The following is a 21212-nucleotide window of genomic DNA, read 5'->3' as shown; positions in this document are numbered from 1 at the left end:
TTTTTTTGTTTTTTGCTTTTGGAAACAGGGTTTCTCTGTGTAGCCCTGGCTATCCTGGAACTTGTTCTATAGTCTAGGCTGGCTTTGAACTCATGGAGATCTACTTACCTCTGCCTCCCAAGTGCTGGGATTAAAGGCCTATGCCACCACTGCCTGGCTTTTTCTTTTTTCTTTTTCTTTTCATTTGTACGTTTCTTGAGCATGAAAGTCTTTATTTTAATTTAATGAGACACTTAATTTGGAATACTTTTTTTTTTTTTGATGTAGAAATGGTGCAAAGTAGATAAAAACTGAAGGTTACTGTACTTCACTGTCCCAGATGCTAACTACATTATCCCATGGATTACAACTTCTATGAAAGAAGTCCTACCAGAAATGAGTGCTGCCTGCAGAAATGTGACACATGTGTCGTCTCAGGAGGACAGGGGTGGGGCAGGTGGAAGAGCACCTCCAGAACACAGACTGCTGCTCTTAGGAGGTTAAAGGTTCCTGCAGATGCGAGTGTCAGATGAACTGAGCAGGCAGCTCGTGGTAATGCTTCGTCTATCTGAGATGCAATTATGTCAAACATGAGTGAGGGATAACATTTTTCTGAGCTTCAAGTTATTCCAAAGAGGGCTTTGGGTGATGGTTTACTCAGGAAAGTGCCTGCTATGCAAACATAAATATCCGGGTTCAGTCTCCAGCACCTGCATTAAAAAGCCAGGTTGGGGAGGCAGGCAGGAGGATTTCGGGAGCTTCTTGACCAGTCAGTCTAGAATCTAGCCTCTAGGTGAGTTGTGAGCTCCTGGTTCAGTGAAGAGACCCTGTCTCAAAAGTAGGGTGGAGAGTGATTGACCTCAGATACACACACATACACGCACACACACCCTCATTCCATGGAAATTCATTAATAGGTGTTCTTTTTTGTCTTGCAGTGATAACATTCAGCAATACCTGATGACCAACAATGTGCCTGAGGCAGCCTCTATCCTGGTGACCATGACAGAAGTTGACATCAAGCTTCAGGAGTCATCTTGTACTCATCTTCTTAGTTTCCTGAGAGCCACAGTGAAATTCTGGCATAAAATTCTCAAGGACAAGCTTACCAGGCAGGGATTATCTCACGGTGACTGGTTTCTGATGGATCTTTGGTAATGTAATGGCATCATATGAAACATTGTTTCTTTTTTCTGTTACAGTGATTTTGAGGAAATTTTAGCACAGCTTCATTGGCCCTTCATCACACACGCCCAGTCTCAAACTGTTGGCATAAGCAGGCCTGCCAGTGCCCCTGAGATGTATGCGACCTTGGAGACACTGTTTTGTCAGCTGTTGAAACTACAAGCCTCGTATCTTTGTTGGAGTGGAAACTTACTAAAACTTCCTACATCTATTTGTAGTTAGTGAGCACAGCATTTTGGGCTAGAGATAGAGTGATAGAGTATGAATGAGGCACTGGGATCAATGTCCAGCACTGGGGAGAAAGTTCTCCAAGCTGAGTTGCCAAGCTGAGGGTCCTGGGTTAGTCGGATGTGTAACTGCCTATTGGAGAGTATATGTTTTCTCTAAAAGAGGAATTGCCTTGGAGTGGGAGGGCTGTTAAAAAAAGTTCTAAGATAAACAACTGTCTTTTTTTTTTTTTTAAGATTTATTATTATTTATATAGTATTTTGCCTGTACTCCAGAAAAGAACATCATATCTCTTTATAGATGGTTGTGAGCCACCATGTGGTTGCTGGGAACCTGATAAACAACTGTCTTAATCACTGTTCTGTTGCTGCGAAGAGACACCACGACCACAGCAACTCTTATAAAGGAAAGGATTTAGTTGAGGCTGGCTTACAATTTCAGAGGTTCAGTTCATTATCATCATGGTAGGAAGCATGGTGGCATGTAGGTAGACATGGTGCTGGAGATGTAGCTGAGAGCCCACATTCAAACTGGCAGCTAGCAGAAAGATAGCAATAGTGGGCCTGGCTTGAGCATTTAAATTGCCAAAGCCCACCCGCAGTGATGCTTTCTCTAACAAAACCGTAACTACCCCAACAAGGCCGTGCCTCCTGATAGAGCCACTCCCTATGGACAGAGCATTCAAACATATGAGCCTGTGGGACCATTCTTGTTCGAACCACCTTTAGGACAAGACAACAAATAGTCAATGGGAAGAAACCTTAGTGACAAAGTGTTGATCAGATGATTGCTTAAGTTGACTTCCTTAGTACCAACTGATTCTAAAACATTTTATGTTTTCATTTTATGAGAGGGAACGGCTTGTCCATAAGTGTGTTTGTGCACCATATGCATGCCTTGTGCCTGAGGAGGTCAGAAGTGGGCATCTGATCCCCTTGGTACTACAGTTAGGATGATTGAGGGCCACCATGTGGGTGCTGGGAGTTGAACCTGGATCCTGCAAGAGCAACAAGTGTTCTTAACTTGTCATTGCTCCAGCCTCTAAAAACCTTTTTAGTTAATTTAAATTCAGTATAAAGCTAGGTTTCACATTATTTGTATTAAACCTTTTACTAAGTACTAATACATTTATTGGAAATATTGATTGTGTGGTAGTGTACTTGAGTGTATAAATATGATTTTGATTCTTTTTCCTTGACTTGACTGTGTCAGAGATGAGTTATTAACTGAGCAAAAACAGCTCCCAGAAAAATACTGTCTTCCTGCCTCCCCATCTGTGATCCTGCCTATCCAGATTATGCTGGTCCCCCTTCAGAAGCGGTTCAGGTACCACTTCAGAGGCAGCCGGCAGACCAACGTCATCAGCAAGGTGCGCTGCAGCAGAGCGTGTGCTCTTGTCTTCCCTTCTCTTCTCTTCCTGTCTGTTTGTTTGTTCCCCTGGCTGGCCTCAGACTTGAGCTCCCTCTGCAGCTGCCTCCTGAGTGCTGGGATTACATGTGGGTGCCACAGTGTTTACTTGGCTCTGAGTTTTCCTTAATAGTGAATGTTACCGATGCCCAGACTTACACATGTTTAAGGTAAAAACCTGTCTCTGTTCACATTTGTTTTCCCTTCTAAATTCCTGCCTCATAGCTGCCCTTTGCAGATGTAACTAGGATGTAGGTTGTCAGGATTGGTGCTGTCTTTGGGACATCATCACGTTTGCATTTGGGCGTGCAGGCTTTACCACCAGTTCTGTGCCCACCCTTCACTGTACAGACCGCTCCTGCAGACATAAAAATAGAAAGAGATGTGAATTCCACAAGAGCGCACTGGCTGCTGAGTACACGTGCCAGAGCCAGGGTGACTCACAGCCACAGAAGGGACACCATGGTCGTGAGTGATGGCTTAAGTAATTTAGAGGAAATCGGTACCAACACTTGGACTGAGGGTCCACATCAGTGTGGTCTGTTGCTGTTTTTTTGTAATTATAATCTACTAGGATGTTTGTTCTTGATGTTTACTGCAGTGGCCAGGTATTATACATGTCATATGAGTGGACCTAGTGGCAGCAGATTCCTGTTTGTGCTTTGGTCTTTTTTTTTTTTTTTGGATAGAGTGTTGTTGGGAGAGCAGAATCCGGAAGTAAATGAGATAAAGCATAAACTGAACATTTAGAAAGGCGATACTATAGTGTAGTGTAAGAAAAATTTGAGTTGTGTTGGCTCCTTGTAAAGGCATGATCCTAGTGGGCTTAGCACCCCGTCCCCGAGGCAGTCCTTGAGATTAGATGCTGCCCTTATTTGTAGCTCAGCATTCGGAACTCCATAGGCATTTACTTACCAGTTAGTAACTTTTCTCAGTGCTGGGGTTGAACCCAGGGTCTCCCACATTCTAGGCAAGTGCTCTGTCCCTGAGTTACATCCCAGTCTAGTATATGTTTTCGAGCTGCTGCTTAGGAAAACTTGAAATGCTTGCAGAATCCTTTCTAGAGACAATTTAAAATGCTTTATGTGGGGCTGGAGACATGGCATAGTGGGTGAGGCCACAAAACTCCTAGCCTGACAGCTTCAGTTTGAGCCTCAGGACCGACAAGGTGGCAAGAGAAAACTGACTCCCAAAGGTTGTCTTCTAATTGCCACCCGTACCCTGTGGTGCTTGTTGACCCTCACAGACACATAAATTCAAACATGCATCTATACACAAAGGAAAATGTAAGTGGTTTATGCCTGCTTCCTTCCCACGATTATACCCAGTGTAAGGCTCGTGTGTACTTGTAATGTAGACCAGATGACTGTTCTTTCTGTTTAAAAATTATTTGGTGGGGGCTGGAGAGATGGCTCAGAGTTTAAGAGCACTGGCTGCTATGCTTCCAAAGTCCAATTCCCAGCAACCACATGGTGACTCACAACCATCTATAATGAGATCTGGGTGTCCTCTTCTGGCCTGCAGGTGTACATGCAGGCAGAACACTGTATACATAATAAGTAAATAAATCTTTAAAAAAATTATTTGGTATGTAGCTCAATCTGAGGCCACTACTTGCCCAGCTCACATGAAGCCCCAGGTTGGTCCCCAGCACCAGATAAACCACGTGTGATGCTGCATTTTGAAATCCTGGGGAGGCAGAGACAGGAAGAGCAGAACTTCACCATCCTCACTTACATAGAGTCTGAGGCTTGACCTACGTGAGCTCCCATCTCAGAAAGTTCTTTTGGAATGCTATTTCAAAGTTATCAGTTGTTTGTAATAGCCCGTCTTGCTAGGTTTGGAGGGCTCTCCCTGTGTGTGTAGGTCAGAAGAACAGGCAGTGGGAGCTGGCTCTGTCCCTCCACCATGTGCACTCCAGGAATCTAACTCAGGCTGTCGGGCTTGCTGGAAGCGCCTTCACCCACCAGCCAGCTTGCTGGCATGGCCTTTTTCTTGCTGTTGTTTTGCTTTGCTATGGGATCTAAGGCTGTGTATGTGCTGAGCAGATGTTAGTTCTTAGGTTTGTTTGACTGTCTTTTCTTTGTTATTGTTGTCATTGTGCCCCCTCTTCCTCTTTCTTTTGATGCTGTGGATAGAAACCAAGGCTTTTTATCACGAGGCAAATGTCATACTGCGAAGCTACCTCTAACCCCAATATGGTGTTTTAAATGTATGCGTTTACTGACGTAAGCCACACTATTGGAGTTGTTGAGAGTATTTTGGGAAACATTTGATTATGATGTCTTTTGTGAGTTTGAAATGCAGGGTAAGAGTTATTCTCTTACATACAGGAATTTTCAATTAATGTTTGTATCTGTTTATAACTAAATGCATTTAATTAGAATTTTCCATGACTATAGAATTGAATAAAGAATTGAAGCCATTTTCCCTTCCCCTTAGCCTGAATGGTACTTGGCTCAGGTACTTATGTGGATTGGAAACCATGCTCACTTTCTGGATGAGAAGATTCAGCCAATTTTGGATAAAGCAGGCTCTGCAGTAAACGCAAGGGTAAGAGGCTGAGTCCTGGGCACCTCAGCTACGTTAGAGTTGTTCAGGTCACAGTCCCTTATCCTGGGTGTCTTTCAGTTTGAGTTCTCTCGCGGCCTCGTGATGCTCATTCTTGAGAAGCTGGCTTCTGATATTCCCTGCCTGCTCTATGACGACAGTCTCTTCTGTCACCTGGTGGATGAGGTGCTGTTGTTTGAAAGGGAGTTGCACAGTGTTCATGGCTATCCGAGCACTTTTGCCAGCTGTATGCATATTTTGTCGGAGGAAACCTGTTTTCAGAGATGGCTGACTGTGGAGAGAAAATGTAAGTGCTTATATGGCCATTGGGTGGGGAGGGCTGTCTTGGGGGTTTTTTCTTCATTTTTGTTTTTTTGCATGCTTTTTGTTTTGTTTTTAGATAGGGTCTCACTCTGTAGTCTTGGCTGTCTTGGATGTCTCTGTATAGACCAGGCTGGCCTCAGACTCATTGAAATTCACCTGCCTTTGCCTCCCAAATGCTGGGATTAAAGGCATGCACCACCATGGCCTGGCAATGTCTGTTTTTGGTGTGCAAAGTTTTGGGGATTTTTCTCTTACAGCTCTGAGTAAAAACTATAGGTGCCTAAATCTTTCCTGGGCAAGGTCTACTGAATTACCTTCAAAGATAGTCTTCTCTTTCCACAGAATCTCAGTTTTTTTCCTAGATTTACAGTTTGCATGTTGGAATATTGGGCCAGTAGAGGATATTGCTGTTTTATAGATTTTTGCCATGCACTATTTCTTCTTTGTTGGGTTCTTTGGATGTGCCACATAACTATCTGCGAATTTGAGAGGAGGGAGAATAAGGCATCTTATTTAACTCTGAAGTAGAATATTTTAAATCTAATGCAATATATTAGTGGGAGATTGCAAATTTGTGTTGTATGAAAACGTCATTCCCTAAAAATGTATAAGTTGATAATTTAAGAATGACTGTAAGTCCTTGACATGATCCTTCTTTCTTCATGTTAGTTGCTCTTCAAAAAATGGACTCAATGCTCTCATCAGAGGCAGCTTGGGTATCCCAATATAAAGACATCACTGATGTAGATGAAATGAAGGTTCCAGACTGTGCGGAAGTTTTTATGACCCTACTTTTGGTTATAACTGGTAAGTGCTGGCCTTTTAATATATGATGTTAGTTTAAGATTACGTGTTAAAGCTGGGTATGGGGGCACACACTTGTAATCCCAGCTTGCCAGGTCGAAGCAGGAGGATCAAAAGCTTAAGGCCACTCTCAGCTGCACAGCAAGTTTGTGGTCATCCTGGGATTTATGAGAACCCTCTCTCAAAAAAATCCAAAACAAACCAAATGAACAAACAACAAAATTAATTGTACTAAGTTTGGGGCTGGAGAGCTAGCTCAGCAGGTCTTGCTGCTCCTACAGAAGACCTGATTCAGTGCCTAGTTCATAACCCATTGTAACTCCAGCTCTAGGGAATCCAGTGACCTCTGTGGCCTCCTCAGGCAGCAGGTATGCATGTACATAACATAAAAACAGTAAATATTTAAAAGGAGTATGGTTCATATGTACGGTTTTGGTTTTGTTTTGCTTTTAGTCGTTAATAAATAGCTGCATAGTGACATCACATTGTTTCCACCCTAATTAAAATCTGTGAGAGGAGTCTCACTTTTGACTTTATAATAACTTAGGATTTACCCAGGTGTGGTAGTGCTCTCCTTTCATCCCAGCACTCTGGAAGCAGAGGTGAGAGGATTTGTGGCTTTGTGATCATCCTGGTCTGTGAGTTTCAGGACACCCTGATGTATAGGGAGATCTTGTTTCAAAATACTAAAATAACAATTAATAATAGTAATAATAATAACTAATAATCAGACCACCCAGATGTATAGTGAGATCCTGTCTCAAAATAATAATAACAGCAACAACTTAGGATATGAACATTGGTATACATATGTCTTAAGTTGTTAATTTTTAACTTATTGTCATTCTTTTACATGTCTTCAGTTTTCATTTTATTGCTATTTCAAAGACTTATTTTTATTTTGTGTGTGAGTGTGTATCTGGGTGAATGTATACCATGTGCATTCCTAGTGCGTGTGGAAGGTGTTGGACCCCCTGAAGCTGGAGTTACAGATGGTTGTGAGCAGCCATGTAGGTGCTGGGACCCAACCTGTGTCCTCTACACAAACTGCGGTGCTCTTAACAGCTGAGCCTTCTCTTCGGTACCGTTTAGTTAATTTAACTTTATTTTAGGCTTGTGTGTATGAGTGTTTTGCCTGCACATACATGTATACCACATATGTGCCTAGTGCCTGTGTGGTTCAGAAGAGAGCACTGGATCCCTAGAATGGAGTTGTAAGCTATCATTTGGGTGCTAGGAACTGAACCAGGGTCCCCTCCAAGAGCAGCCAGTGCTCTTAACTGCTGAGCCATCTCTCCAGCCACCATTCATTATTTTTTAAGAGACAGAGTCCTACTATATTTCCCACGCTGGATTGAGATCCTGTTCTCAAAGGATCTTTCTGCCTTGGCTTTCCAGCTGGCAGGGACTAGGAACACACTGTCATGTCCAGTGCAAACTTAAAGTTTAAATATTATTTTCTCGGCACTGGTTTATCAAGAGCTGAAGAGAGCGTAGAATGATAAGGTAGTTTTAGAATTGAAGTAGTACAAGGATTCTGCGCATTCGGTGTTGTTCTGGCCAGAGGGTGGCCAGTGTCCGTAGGCTCTGTCGGTGTGCAGCATCTGAATTCCCTGCTGTAGACTCCAGGTGACAGCAGAGCCTCACTGCTGTCGTCCTCTTCTGACAATTCACCTCTTGACCTTTAGGATAACCTAAAGAAGGTTCATTCCAACCTAGTCAATAAGTACGTATTTGACTATAAGAAAAATATGAAACAATTTAAAAAAAAAGATAGCCAGACATGGTGATACACACCTTTAATCCCATATATCAGAGGTAGAGGCTCAAGGATAAGGAGTGCAAAGCCACAGAGGAAATTTGAGGCCAGCCTGGGCTATATGAGATCTATCTCAAGCCTTCCTCATCAAATAGCTTCTGACTTAAGGAACACTTATTTTAAAACACTTCTTTAAAAATGAGGCTTTTTAAAAAAGAGGCAGATTTATATATAGCAAAATGTGCAGGTCTAGGTCTTCAGTGTGCTGCGGGATGAGCCCTGACACACGTTATACCCGTATGATCCCTAAACAGTTAGAAATGGCCGGTTGAATGTTTTCATAAAGGCAGTAAAGTAGGGCTCTAGGGAAAACCAGCTGTGGACAGTGCCTAACCCTTCATGTGTTTTGCTTACTTTCTCTACAGACAGGTATAAAAATCTCCCCACAGCCTCCCGAAAGCTGCAGTTCCTGGAGTTACAGAAGGACCTTGTAGATGATTTTAGGATACGGTTAACTCAGGTGATGAAAGAAGAGACTAGGGACTCCCTCGGCTTTCGATACTGTGCAATCCTTAACGCCGTGAACTACATCTCGACAGTACTGGCAGATTGGGCTGACAATGTTGTGAGTCAATGTGCTTTTCTATTAAGTACTGTTATCAACACCTTGATCTTCTTTAACCTTTGAAAGTCCGTGGCACACCAAAAGATTACATGCTAGACAAAAAGCATAATGATGCCAAGTGTAGGAAATGTGAGTGAAGATTTTTCTCAGTCAAATCTGAAACAATTAAATAACACGAATTGTTGAATGACTTTCTACAGTTTCAGAGACTTACCCCATTATCATGGTGGGAATCATGTCATAATGAAGCAGGTACCGAAACAGTAGCTGAGAGCTACATCTTGATCCATAGGCAGAGATAGAGAGCGGCAGAGAGTAGGCCTTACATGGGCTTTTGAAACACTATGTGTTCATAGATTTAATTATAATCTTTTTACTAATCTAAAGAAAATATAAACATGTGGCAGCTTTATTTGTAATAGCCAGAACCTGGAAACAACCCAGATGTTCATCAACGGAGGAATGGATACAGAAATTGTGGTATTTTTACACAATGGAATACTACTCAGCAATCAAAAAGGAGGAAATCATGAAATTTGCAGGCAAATGGTGGGATCTAGAAAAGATCATTCTGAGTGAAGTATCCCAGAAGGAGAAAGACAAACATGGTATATACTCGCTTATATAGACCTACAAGATATGATAAACATAATGAAATCTACACACCTAAAGAAGATAATCACGAAAGTGGACACGGGCAAAGATGATTAATCCTCATTTAGAAAGACAAATGGGATGTGCATTGAACGTATGACAGGAGTCTACCGCAGAAGGCATCTGAAAGACTCTACCTAGCAGTGTTTCAAAGCAGACACTAAGACTCATAACCAAACCCTCGGCAGAGTGCAGGGAGTCATATGAAAGAAGGGGAGTTAGTATGATATAGAAAGGATAGGAGCTCTACAAGGACCAAATATATCTGGGCACAGGGTCTTTTCTGAGACTGACACTCAACCAAGGACCATCTATGGATATAACCTAGAACTTCTGCTCGGATGTGGCCCGTGGTAGCTCAGTAACCAAGTAGTTTTCCAAAGTTAGGAGAACAAGGACTATTTCTAACAGGATCTCAAGGGCAGGCTCTTTGACTTCCCCCCCAGGGGAGGAGCAGTCCTGTTAGGCCACAGAGGAAGGCTTTGCAGCCAGCCCTGAAGATACCTGATAAAACAGGGTCAAATGAAAGGGGAGGAGGTCCTCCCCTATCAGTGGACGTGGAAAGGGGCAGGGAGGAGACCAGGGAGGGAGTGTGGGGTTGGGGAGGGAATGAGGGAGAGGGAAACAGCTGGGATACAAAGTTAACAAAATGTAACTAATAAGAAAAATAAAATAAAATAAAAAAAAACTTTAAAAAAAAAAATATATATATATAGGCTACTAGCTAAGTAAAGGTAACCAGATTTTCTAGTATGCACTTCCACTCAAAACTGCCTTTAGGGAGTAGGGATGTGGCTCAGTTGGTAGACTCTTTGCCCACATGCACATAGCCCTGGGTTTGGTTCCGTACAGTATACACTGGGCATGTGGAGAAGCCTGTGATCTCAGCACATACGAAGTATAAGCAAGAAGATCAGAAGTTCAAGGCCATCCTCAGCTACACAAGAAGTTCAAGGTCAACTTGGAGTACATGAAACCCTGCCCCCCCCCAAAAAAAAAAAGTCTTCATAGTCTCGAACTTGGTTCGTTTTCTTTAGATATTTTAGAGCCAGTATAAAAGTGACCTCTGCAGGCCCTCTGGGCTGATTTCTTGGGCAGATCCCTCCAGCTAGCATTCATTGTCCTAGGAACATCTGTGAAGATACAGGTGTGGATTTGGTTTTATACCCATGTGCTTCATAAAGTACACTACTTTTTTTTTTGGTCTTTTGGAACAGGGTTTCTCTGTTCTAGCCCTGGCTGTCCTGGAACTCACTCTGTAGAATCAGCTAGCTTTTAACTCACAGAGGTCTGCCTGCCTCTGCCCACCCCCACCAGTGCTGGGATAAAAGGCATGTGCTATCACTGCTCAGCCAATAAAGTACATTTCTTGACAGTAATCATTCTTGACAGAAATCATTCATAAGGACCTTGGATAGCCATATGATTGTAAAATATACATTAAACTGTAAAAACTATGCTGAACAATAGGATAATGAATGCAGGAAGACACATTATGAATATAAACTGTTATATAATTATCGCAAAAACAAAATAAACTAATATGCCACTTTAAAAATATAGTATGTAGCTGGGTATGGTGGTCCACGCCTATAATCCCAGCACTCAGGGAGGCGAGGCCAGTGGATCTCTGTGAGTTCAAAGGCAGCCTGGGCTACAAAGTTAGAGCAGCACAGAGAAACCCTGTTTCTCACACACACACACACACACACACACACACACACACACACACAGAAGATAGCTAGCTAGCTAGATATACATATATACAAATACACACATATATATGTGAAGGGCAAATTAAAAATTATGAAGTTGAGGTTGGGGATTTAGCTCAGTGGCACATTCCTTGCTGAGTGCAGCGAAGCCCTGGATTCAGTCTCCAGCACAGAAGAGACCAAAGTAGAAGTCCCTAAGTAGGGCTGAGAATGCCGCTCAGTTGGTAGGTCTCTTCCAGCATGCGCAGTGGCAGTCGGGGTCACTCTGCGTGTGCTTGTGCGGTGTGTACTTTTGTGCCTCGTGCAGCTCTGGCACAGATCCACTTGCTGCTAAGACTTCATAGCATGAAACAAACTGTCAGTCTTATGCCAGGTGATTCAATGGGAGGCGCATTCAGGGATGGAGTTCTAGTGTTAATGAAGTTCTTCGTAGAACATCACAACTGTTTGGTTCCACTGTCTGTTAGTGAAGATGAGTTAGCCATCATCTCCCTGTCGAAGAGAAAATCTGTTGCTGAGACCAAGAGAAAGAACAGAAGTTAAAAGTTGATTATGAATATGATGGATTCTGCTTCTATGGTGTTGATTTTATCTTCACATCAAAACTCCTTCAGTCATCTTCACAATGCTTTGGACTATAAATGCTTCAAGTAATAACCGTCAGTTTTTGTATTGTGTAATTCCAAAAACAGAGAAAGAAAACGACGACAGCTTTACTCTCCATTTGTTTTTGATTGCCTGTTGATAACCATTTCTTATTGGGTCATACCATGCCTGAAATATCCAACCATTCAGAATTTTTTTTTTCAGTTGTAGTTGACAGACACCCAATTCTAAATTCAATTTCAACTGTCCTAAGTGTGAAAGTAGGGAAGGGGGTAAGTGCAGGATTTGTCCAGATTTGAGAATTGGGCATGCCTGCTCCACAGGTCATTTCTAGTTTCATTCTCAGGCAGTTCCTGGACATGTGGTCATGGGTGGCTCTGGGCTTATTACTGCAAAAATGACATTTTAGATCTCTGACTGTCAGGATTCTCCATTAACGACAACCTTCAGTCTGTGTCTAGAAGAACTGAGTGCTCAAAGAAGCATGCTCACCAGCAGGAAAATACAGTGGTACAGATAAGAACTGCTTCAGTGAGGAAAAGAACCTGGCAGGGGAGGTACACCCTGTCATCTGAGCAATGGGTGACAGGCAAAGGGGTGCAGAGTTCTGGGCCAGCTGTACCACAGAAAACATTGTTAGGTGAGCACTTGGGATGGCCTGAGTGAGGAGCTAACTGGACTGCTAATGTGAGGCCAGCCTGAACTATATAGCAAGGTCCATTTTCAAAACGCAACAAACTACATAAAACCATTAGCAGTGTGCAGGCAGGCTTAAACCTCCTGATGTAGCTACTGCAGCTGCTGAGGAAGACAGGCTGGCGGACAGTTCTTTAGACAGCCGGGTAGAATTATAAGTTCAGCAGTTCCATCCTCAGGACAGGCAAAGACAGAAGAAAATACTTTTTACAGAAAACCTACACAGTGTTGTTCTCGGCAACACTGTGCATAATAGATACAAAATGGAAACAACCCAAACATCCATCAGCTAATGAATGGATAAAATGTAGTATATTCATATGATGTATTTGGGGGCAATAAAAACATGAAGCACAGACTTAGTACATGCTATGGAACTAAGGTGAAAGAAGTCAGTCACGAGGAATACTTCATATGGTTCTGTTTACTTGTGATGTGCAGGGCTGTCAAGTCCATAGACAGGAACAGATTAGAGTTGGAGGGAGCTGGGAGAAAATAGAGAAACAGGCAGTGAATGAGGCATTTTGTTGGCAGGAAATAATAAGTGTTCTAGAATTGTGGCGATGGACGCACAGCTATGAATTGCTGAAACTACTGAATTGTTAAAAAATATTTTGTGCATGCATGTGTGTGTGACACAGCACACAGGTTGAAATCAAGAGGACAACTCGCAGAAGTTGGTTCTGTCATCCCACCATGTGGGGCCCAGGGATCAAACTTCAGGTCATCAGGCTTGGTGACAAGTGCCTCTTTCCACTAAGTCATCTTACTGGTCCTGGGCTATATGCTTTATTTGGGGGAGAGGATAAAGGCTTGTTTAACTTAGAGTCAGCGTTTCATGTTGTCCACACTGGCTTTGAACTCATGGGAATCTTCTGGTGTCAGCCTCCTGGGAGTGGGAATGCAGATATGTGGCACACACGTGGGGAGCCTAGAGTTGTTTCCTTATGCTGTGTGGGTCCTTGGGCATGAACTCACGTCATCAGGCTTGGCACTGACCAAGCCATCGCACTGGCCTTGAGGCTGCGCACCTTAAATAGGGGATTTGTATGGTGCAGAAGTTCTATGTCAGGATGTCCAGCATTGTGCTAATAGGTGTGCTAACCGATGCTTGCTTTCAGTTCTTTCTGCAGCTTCAACAGGCAGCACTGGAGGTCTTTGCAGAGAATAATGTCCTCAGTAAGCTGCAGCTGGGACAGCTAGCCTCCATGGAGAGCTCCGTCTTCGATGACATGATTAACCTCCTAGAGCGCTTAAAGCTTGATATGCTGACACGCCAAGTAGACCATGTTTTTAGAGAAGTGAAAGATGCTGCAAAATTGTATAAGAAGGAAAGGTATGTCCTGTGTCAGCCACCCTTTACCCAACTTAGTCAGAGCCGAAGGTGGCATTTATATTCCAGATTTTAGTTTTCGTAAAATCTGGAGATTGAATTTGGGGCTTTTGTGTGTGGTAGTCCCAAACTTCGGTTTTGCTGGAAATCTTCCTAAACTCTATTCTCGTAAAGAATTTACTGAGAATAAATGAGCGATGGTGTGTATCTAAGAGAAGTGGCATGCGATCTGGGGTTCAGGAGCCCACATGTCACTCATTTCACAAAGTAAAGTGCCCTGTAGTCGAAGCCCCGTGCGGCATTTCACAGCTGGCCTGCTCTGTCTGTGGCCTAACATGGCACCTCCACCTCACAGTACTGCCAAATTTCCACCAATTTGGAAATACTATTAGTCTGTTTGCTAAAACCAGAGCATAATATTAAGTGGTGTCTTTAAATTTTAAAATTCTAAAGATAAACTTTAGTTTTTAACTTTATATAATTGTTAGTTTTTAAGTTTATATAATTTATATAGTTTTAACTTTAATAACTGAATTTGGGGTATTTTAAAGGAAACGTTAAATAATTTAATGTATATAAATATAGATACATTTCTTTCTGGTAGAGCTTTTAATATTAGACATTACTTTTTTTTTTTTAAAACTCCAGAATTTCCCCAGGACTATACATTTCCACAAATTTAAAATGAGATCTTAAAGGTACAAAGTGGTAAGGCTCATCCTTGTGAAGGTTATTTGTTTTCCAGATGGTTGTCTCTGCCATCTCAGTCTGAACAGGCCGTGATGTCCCTGTCCAGCTCAGCCTGCCCGCTCTTGCTGACCTTACGGGACCGTCTGCTTCAGCTGGAGCAGCAGCTTTGTTTTTCCTTATTCAAAATTTTCTGGCAAATGCTTGTAGAAAAGTTGGATACCTACATCTATCAGGAGGTAAGTCCATGGCGACCGGGGCTGTGCTGAGGACGGCACCATTACGTGGATTACATGGATGTGTTTACATGGACTGCTCTTGGTTTCAGATAATCCTTGCCAATCACTTCAACGAAGGAGGAGCAGCCCAGCTGCAGTTTGATATGACGAGGAATCTTTTCCCTCTGTTTTCTCACTATTGCAAGAGACCGGAAAACTATTTTAAACAGTAAGCCCAATGTCTGACCATGAATATTGGTGTGTCTAAACGCTAGAGGAGCTGACTTCTTTTTAACAATTTCAGAGTGTCATTGGTATTGTTGTAATAATATCAATTAAAATGAAGAGATGGCTCAGCAGTTAGGAGCACTTGATGCTCTTGCAGAGGGACTGGGGTTCGGTTCTCAGCGCCCACACAGTGGCTCGCAAACATCCGTAACTATAGTTCTAGAGTATCTGACACACTCTTTTGGCCTCCACAGGCATCAGGCACAGACATGGTGCACGAACATACATGTATGCAAAACATATACATAAAATAACATAAAAATCTAAAAAAAATATTAAATAATTAAAACTTTAAAACATTCATGTGTACCTATTCTATTTTCAAAACACAATAGGGAAACCAAAATAATGTGTGCAATCCACGTCCTCAGAGAGCTGACCAGAACCAGCTGTACAGGACACATTGGACTTGCTTCTTAGCACCTGGTTCAACGCTGTTTGCTTACCACTGGGCGAGTGAATGGAAAATGAATGCAAGTGTAATTCTGCCACCTGCAGAAAATAAGAAATCACAGCTAGGTTTAGTGCCTAACAGTACCCCAGACTAAAGGATAATCAGTGTTCTGATTCTAAATTTAATATTAACTTTAGTTCTAAGAATAGTTATAAACATTAGAACAGTTACTGGCAATCTAGTAAAAATTGGCTGACTTAAAATTTACAGTATGTATAGGGTTTTTGCAATTCCGAAAAATTCCTTTAAATCATTAAAGCTTGCTTCCAGGAAGCTATGGTTGTTTCCAGTTTGCTTTTCTTTTTTTGAAATGGATTTTATGTATCCCAGGCTGGCCTTGAACCCAGACGCAGAAGCAAAGGATGACACTGAGCTTTTGATCCTCCTGCCTCTGTCTTCTGAGTGCTGTGATTACAGTCATGCAACCCGGTACCCCCAAGCGCCTCTCATGCTTTATTCACGCTAGGCAAGCACCCTACCTAATACATTAAATCTCTAGCCCCTATTTGTTTTTATTAGTATTTAAAATTTTAACTTTGTGTTGATGTGTGCGGAGGCCAGACGACAGCTTGTGGGAAATGGTTCTGTTCTCCTACCGTGTGGATCTCAAGGACTGAACTCAGATTATCAAACTTGCCAGCAGGCAACTTTACACACGGAACCATCAAAACTGCCTTCCTCCTTCTGTTTGGTTTTGATTTTCTGAGACAGCCTTGCTGTGTAGCCTTGGCTGGCCTGCAGCTCACAGTGTAGACCAGGCTGGCATGGAACTCAGAGATTCTCCTGCTTTGGCTTCTTGGGTGCTGGGATTAAAAGTGTGCCACCATCCCCAACTTATTTACGTTTTTGGTTTGTCTTGCATTTTGCCTTTTCTGCTGCATTCATTTTTATTCCTTTTATCTTTCCTATGTCTTAATTCTACCTAAAATCACAGCTACATTTAATACTCTGTTAGCATCAGTGTACTGAGACAAACTCTAATGATGTATTAAAACAAATCTTGATGATCCTACCTACGCCTTGTGTAGTCCCAGCATATTTAAAGAGCCAAATAGTATATCTATAGATAGTCAGAATAGCTGTGTAGACCCCAAAGGTCATTGTCATTCTAGGGATGGTGCAAAGAGCGTCTCTTCTCTTTCTTGTTTTCCTACACAGTGTAAAAGAAGCCTGCATCGTTCTGAATCTGAATATCGGTTCTGCATTACTCCTGAAAGATGTTCTGCAGTCGGCTTCCGAGCACCTTCCTGCCACAGCAGCCTTAAATGAGGTTGGAATTTACAAACTGGCTCAGCAAGATGTTGAGATTCTGCTTAACCTGAGGACAAACTGGCCTAACACTGGAAAATAATGTATCTTTGAGAAAAAAGGTGGTTTAACAAAGACGACAGTTGGATTGAAGTTGTCTGATAAAGTTCTGAATTAATGAAACTGGACAACTGAAAGCTTGGTAGAAGCATTTCTTATCGTAACCATATTTCCTCTGTCTTCCTGTTTCTAAGAAAACAAAGAGCAGAAAACTCAGCTGTGAGAAGCAGAGAATTGCAATACAAACAGGAATGCAAACATCTGAGACAGTGCCAGAGCAAAGGTCAGCCATATTTGACCTCCATTGTGCTGATCAAGGGGACCTGTTGGAGAAAGCTGAATGCAGCCAATACATTATAGAAATACTCACTTATGGATATAGGTTTGGTAATTGAGGCTCCTGTATCCAGTTTGGGAATTCATATGTTTATATTAAAAATACGCTGAGCTGGGAGTGGTGGAGGACACCTATAATCCCAGCACTCTGAAGGCTGAGACAGGAGGATCACTTCGGGTTCAAGACTCTCCTGCACAATATAGTGAGATCCTGTCTGTCCCACCAGAACAAAATGAAACAAAACAAAACAAAAAACCCCAAACCACCCCACAACAGTTTTATGAGATGGTGGTTAAGCCGTGGTTGTTCTTACTATTCTATTCTCATGTCTGTCCCTCCTGTCTTCCCATCTAAAGTGTATCCTAGTTGTATTTGTATGTACTCATGTGCAGACATGTGTGCATATTTGTGCTATATGAGTGTGTGTGTGCCTGTGGAGGGTAGAGGTGAATCTTGGGTATTGTTTCTTAAGATGTCCACCTTGTTTTAGAGACAGAATCTCTAACTGGGGCTTTGGGCAAGCCCAGGGCTCTTTCTGTCCCTGTGTCCCATAGACAGGTCTGACAAGTGTACCATCACGTCAGACTTTTCACATGGTTCTAGGGAGAGAACTCTGTGCTTGCATGTCAATGACAAGTACTTTACCACTGAGCAACTCCCCAGCCCTTCCTGATTCCATTTTTTGTGACAATGGGCATCTTTTTCTGGTTGAAACATTTTAGAGGGCAGGTACCCCTTCACGTATTTGCCTGCGGTAATTTTTACATAGTTGATGAAGATAAAAATCCTTTGTGTATGTGTGTCTAGGTGTGTACTGAGTACATGCAAGAGGAGCCAGGAGTTGATGTTCGGTGCCTTCCTCTGCTGCTTTGCATCTTGGTCTCATTGTCAGCTAGACTGTCTGGCCAGTGAGCGCTGGGGAACCACCTGACCTTCCCAGTGCTGACCTTACAGATGTGTGATTGTGCCCCGCTGTTACATGGGAGCTGGGAGTTTAAACTCAGGTCCTTGCCGGCTGAGACATCTCCCTGACCTGAGTCAAAAAATTCTCTCTCTCTCTCTCTCTCTCTCTCTCTCTCTCTCTCTTCCTTTTAACAGTCCTTGGTCTTGGGCTGTGTGAAGTGAGGGTTTTGCGTGCGTGGTACTGGAGCTCAAACTTGGAGCCTTGCTCCTGGGAGGCAAGGGCTCCTCCAACATCCCCAGCCCAAGCAGTGATCCCTTGATGAACAGACCTCCGAGAGGAAGGCTTTTACACAAATTGAGCTTAATTAGCTGGAAGAGTTATACAACTATAAAGGTCTCTTTTCCCCCCTGACATGGCATTTATTTAGTGCTGTCAGTGCTGTAACGACTCAATCTAAAATTGCCGGGTAGGGGCTGGAGAGATGGCTCGGCCGTCAAGAAGCTGCTGTTCCAGAGGACCTGGACGCAGTTGTAGTACCCAGCACGTGTGGCTGCTCACAACAGAGGTACACAGTGCAGCAGCAACCCCACACGCACCTGCACACACACACGCACACACGAGAAAAGGAAGTAGCACCTACATTCAATGATATTGATACTTCAAAATCATACCATGGTAATACAGGTTTAAAAAGCGTACACTTCATCCCTGAATTTATCCAAAATTATTAAATGTCCATTCATCGTTCAAAACTTCATCTGTAGTACACAGACCCAAGTTTTTTAGAGCTGCAAAAGTGAGCATGAGAAGAACTGAAAATTTGAGAAGTAGAATTGTTTTCAGGCAGAGGAAGTTGTGGCGCGGTTTACTCGGGTTGTAGGTCACACTGACTATCTTTTTACTGCACAAATGAAATGCAGCCTGTGCTGGAAGAGACCATGCCCTCAAACACCAGCACAGGGCTGTCCATAGAGAAAGGAAGGCATCCGTTAACTTTGCGATTCTCAGCTATTCCAAAAGAGATTAAATACTCTTGGTTTTTCTGCAAATAAATAGTTGAGATTCATCTTATGTGAAATTAACCTGTGTCACAATTAGACACAGTCACGTAAATGCCTGTTCAGGGTGCTGAGCCAGCCCTCAGGGTGCAGGCCTTGCCACCTGGAACTCCCAGCACAGCAGAGGGCACTTGAGGAACTGAGCAGAGCACTGCTCTGCCGCAGGTGACTGATGCCACGGTGCAGGCTGGACCACCGCGTTTTTGTTTTCTTAAACTCCCCAGATAACCTAATTTGCAGACAGAGATGGAAACCAGGAAGACAGGGCAGCACGGTGCAGGAAGAAGCTGCCCAGCTAAGTTAGGAAACAGAGTCCTAGGCCAGTGCAGCTTCCGACACAGAAGCAGCGCTCTAGGTCAAAAGGCTCTTCAGTTACTGAAATGATTTTAAAAATCCAGTCTACAGAAATAATGTGACAGTCATGTCGGACATGGTATAAAAAGCCAGACATGATGGAGCAGCTCAGATGGCAAGTGCCGCTATCACTGTTTTATTCTTTGACTACCTACATTTTCATGCCTACATTTAAAAAAATAATTTTTAAGTTATTGAAGGGAATTAGAAAAAAATTAAAGGATACTGGGGCAGCTGACTCAGCATTTAATAGCACTTGTTCTTGCAAGAATCCAAGTTCTGTTCCCAGCACCCACCTCAAGTGGCTCATAACCTAGAACTCTAGTTGCAGGGGATTTGAAGGCCTCTTAAAGTGCTCTTTAGGCACTTGCACACATAAGACATATTCTCTGGTGGACGCATCACCAAGTTCAGCTGCTTCAATTTGTGACCAATCTTATTTCACTATAGTCTCATCTACATGCCCTTTTCTCTGTCCATACTTACTTTATTTGTTTGTTTGTTTACTTTGAGACAGAGTTTGTGAAATGGATGGCCTGGGCCTGATCCCAGGACTTGTACAGCAGAGAATGGACTCAGGTTGCCCTCTGACCTTCACACGCTTGGCATACATGTATGCATTGAATAAATGAATGAACACATACTCTAAAAATAAAGCAAGACAAACAAAATTAGAAAGCTACTTATACTTCAGTTTACCCCCAGCAAAACACCTCACTCTCCTTCTGAAACTGGGAAAGAAATCTTAGGAAGTAACCAGGCTCCTGAGGGACTCCCTCACAGCCCAGTGCCCTCAGGCAGCCTGTCTGGCCTGTACTCTGTTTGCTTCTGAATAAAACCATTAGCTACTTTCTGTCCTGTGTGCTTCTTCAATGCTTTGAACAAGACTCCAAGAATCTGGATACACCAGTGTAGAGAGAGACCCCTGGCAACATATGAATTAATGATGGGCCGCATCAGACAGGAAGACAGAGCTAGGGTCTGAGTTGGTAGAGATGATAATTCCCTGAGGTGTTACACACGTGTGGCCTGTGTTACCACCAAAGGCCATGCAGATGTCTGTGGTCTGTGAGCCTGAAGCCATATTGATGTCCATGAACCATGCTGCTGCTGGGGACCATATTGGTATCTGGTCTGTGTTGCCCCAGAGGCCATGTGGATGTCCTCCATCTGTACTCCCACTGGAGACCACGCTGAGGTCTGTGGCATGTGCTGATGCCAGAGATCTGTGGATGTCGGTGGTCCATGCTGTTGCCAGAAACTGTGTCCATGGTCTGTGCTCCCACTGACTGTAAAGGGCAGGGAAGCTTTTTCTGCAGCAGTGTGGATGATTGCAGACTCACAGTTGAGAAAGGACAGAAGGCTTTTGTGACAAACCCCCCCCTCAAATAGCTGAGACAAGAAGGAAGCCATCAAAGAGAACTCTCAAAAGTTGTGATAAAGATGCTGAAGTATAGCTCTCCACAGCTGATGCTTTTTTTTTTTGGGGGGGGGGGGAGAGAAGGACTCAGTTTTCTCTAAGTGGCTGGCCACTGGGAGTTTGACCGTGCTTTAGTAGATGGGTTTTGCCTTTTTAAGCTCCTAAAAAATGTAACTCGAGGCCACTTCCCTAGGAACCCAGGAGTGTACCTGGCCAGAATTTAATTAAAGCTTGTTTCAAATTTGGCTCAAAGACTGTGATAGTGATCTTATTCTCTCTCTCTCTCTCTCTCTCTCTCTCTCTCTCTCTCTCTCTCTCT

The 21212-nt window shown here is 43.0% G+C and overlaps 1 protein-coding gene across 1 annotated transcript; it reads left to right on the top strand.

The window, feature by feature from the left end:
• The first annotated feature begins 920 nt into the window (after nucleotides 1-920).
• On the top strand, nucleotides 921-20326 carry Rint1 (RAD50 interactor 1). The gene is made up of 11 exons (XM_055612795.1): nucleotides 921-1091; nucleotides 1182-1331; nucleotides 2605-2761; nucleotides 5242-5352; nucleotides 5431-5656; nucleotides 6343-6480; nucleotides 8662-8861; nucleotides 13654-13868; nucleotides 14611-14791; nucleotides 14881-14999; nucleotides 16671-20326. The coding sequence occupies exons 1-11, from the start codon at nucleotides 940-942 to the stop codon at nucleotides 16861-16863; spliced, it is 1842 nt and encodes a 613-aa protein (XP_055468770.1). The 5' UTR covers nucleotides 921-939; the 3' UTR covers nucleotides 16864-20326.
• Nucleotides 20327-21212: the final 886 nt, after the last annotated feature.

The sequence above is a fragment of the Psammomys obesus genome, unplaced genomic scaffold, assembly GCF_907164565.1.
Source record: "Psammomys obesus unplaced genomic scaffold, mPsaObe1.curated_primary_1811, whole genome shotgun sequence".
NCBI lineage: Eukaryota > Metazoa > Chordata > Mammalia > Rodentia > Muridae > Psammomys > Psammomys obesus.
The sequence above is the reverse complement of the archived record's forward strand: the minus strand, read 5'-3'. Positions and strand labels throughout refer to the sequence as shown.

Bases quoted from the DNA above. Each gene is read 5' to 3' on its own strand.
- Rint1 (XM_055612795.1), top strand. From the start codon at position 940: ATGACCAACAATGTGCCTGAGGCAGCCTCTATCCTGGTGACCATGACA. The intron at 2,762-5,241 runs GTGCGCTGCAGC...CCTTCCCCTTAG, and splicing joins AGACCAACGTCATCAGCAAG to CCTGAATGGTACTTGGCTCA. The intron at 5,353-5,430 runs GTAAGAGGCTGA...GGTGTCTTTCAG, and splicing joins GCTCTGCAGTAAACGCAAGG to TTTGAGTTCTCTCGCGGCCT.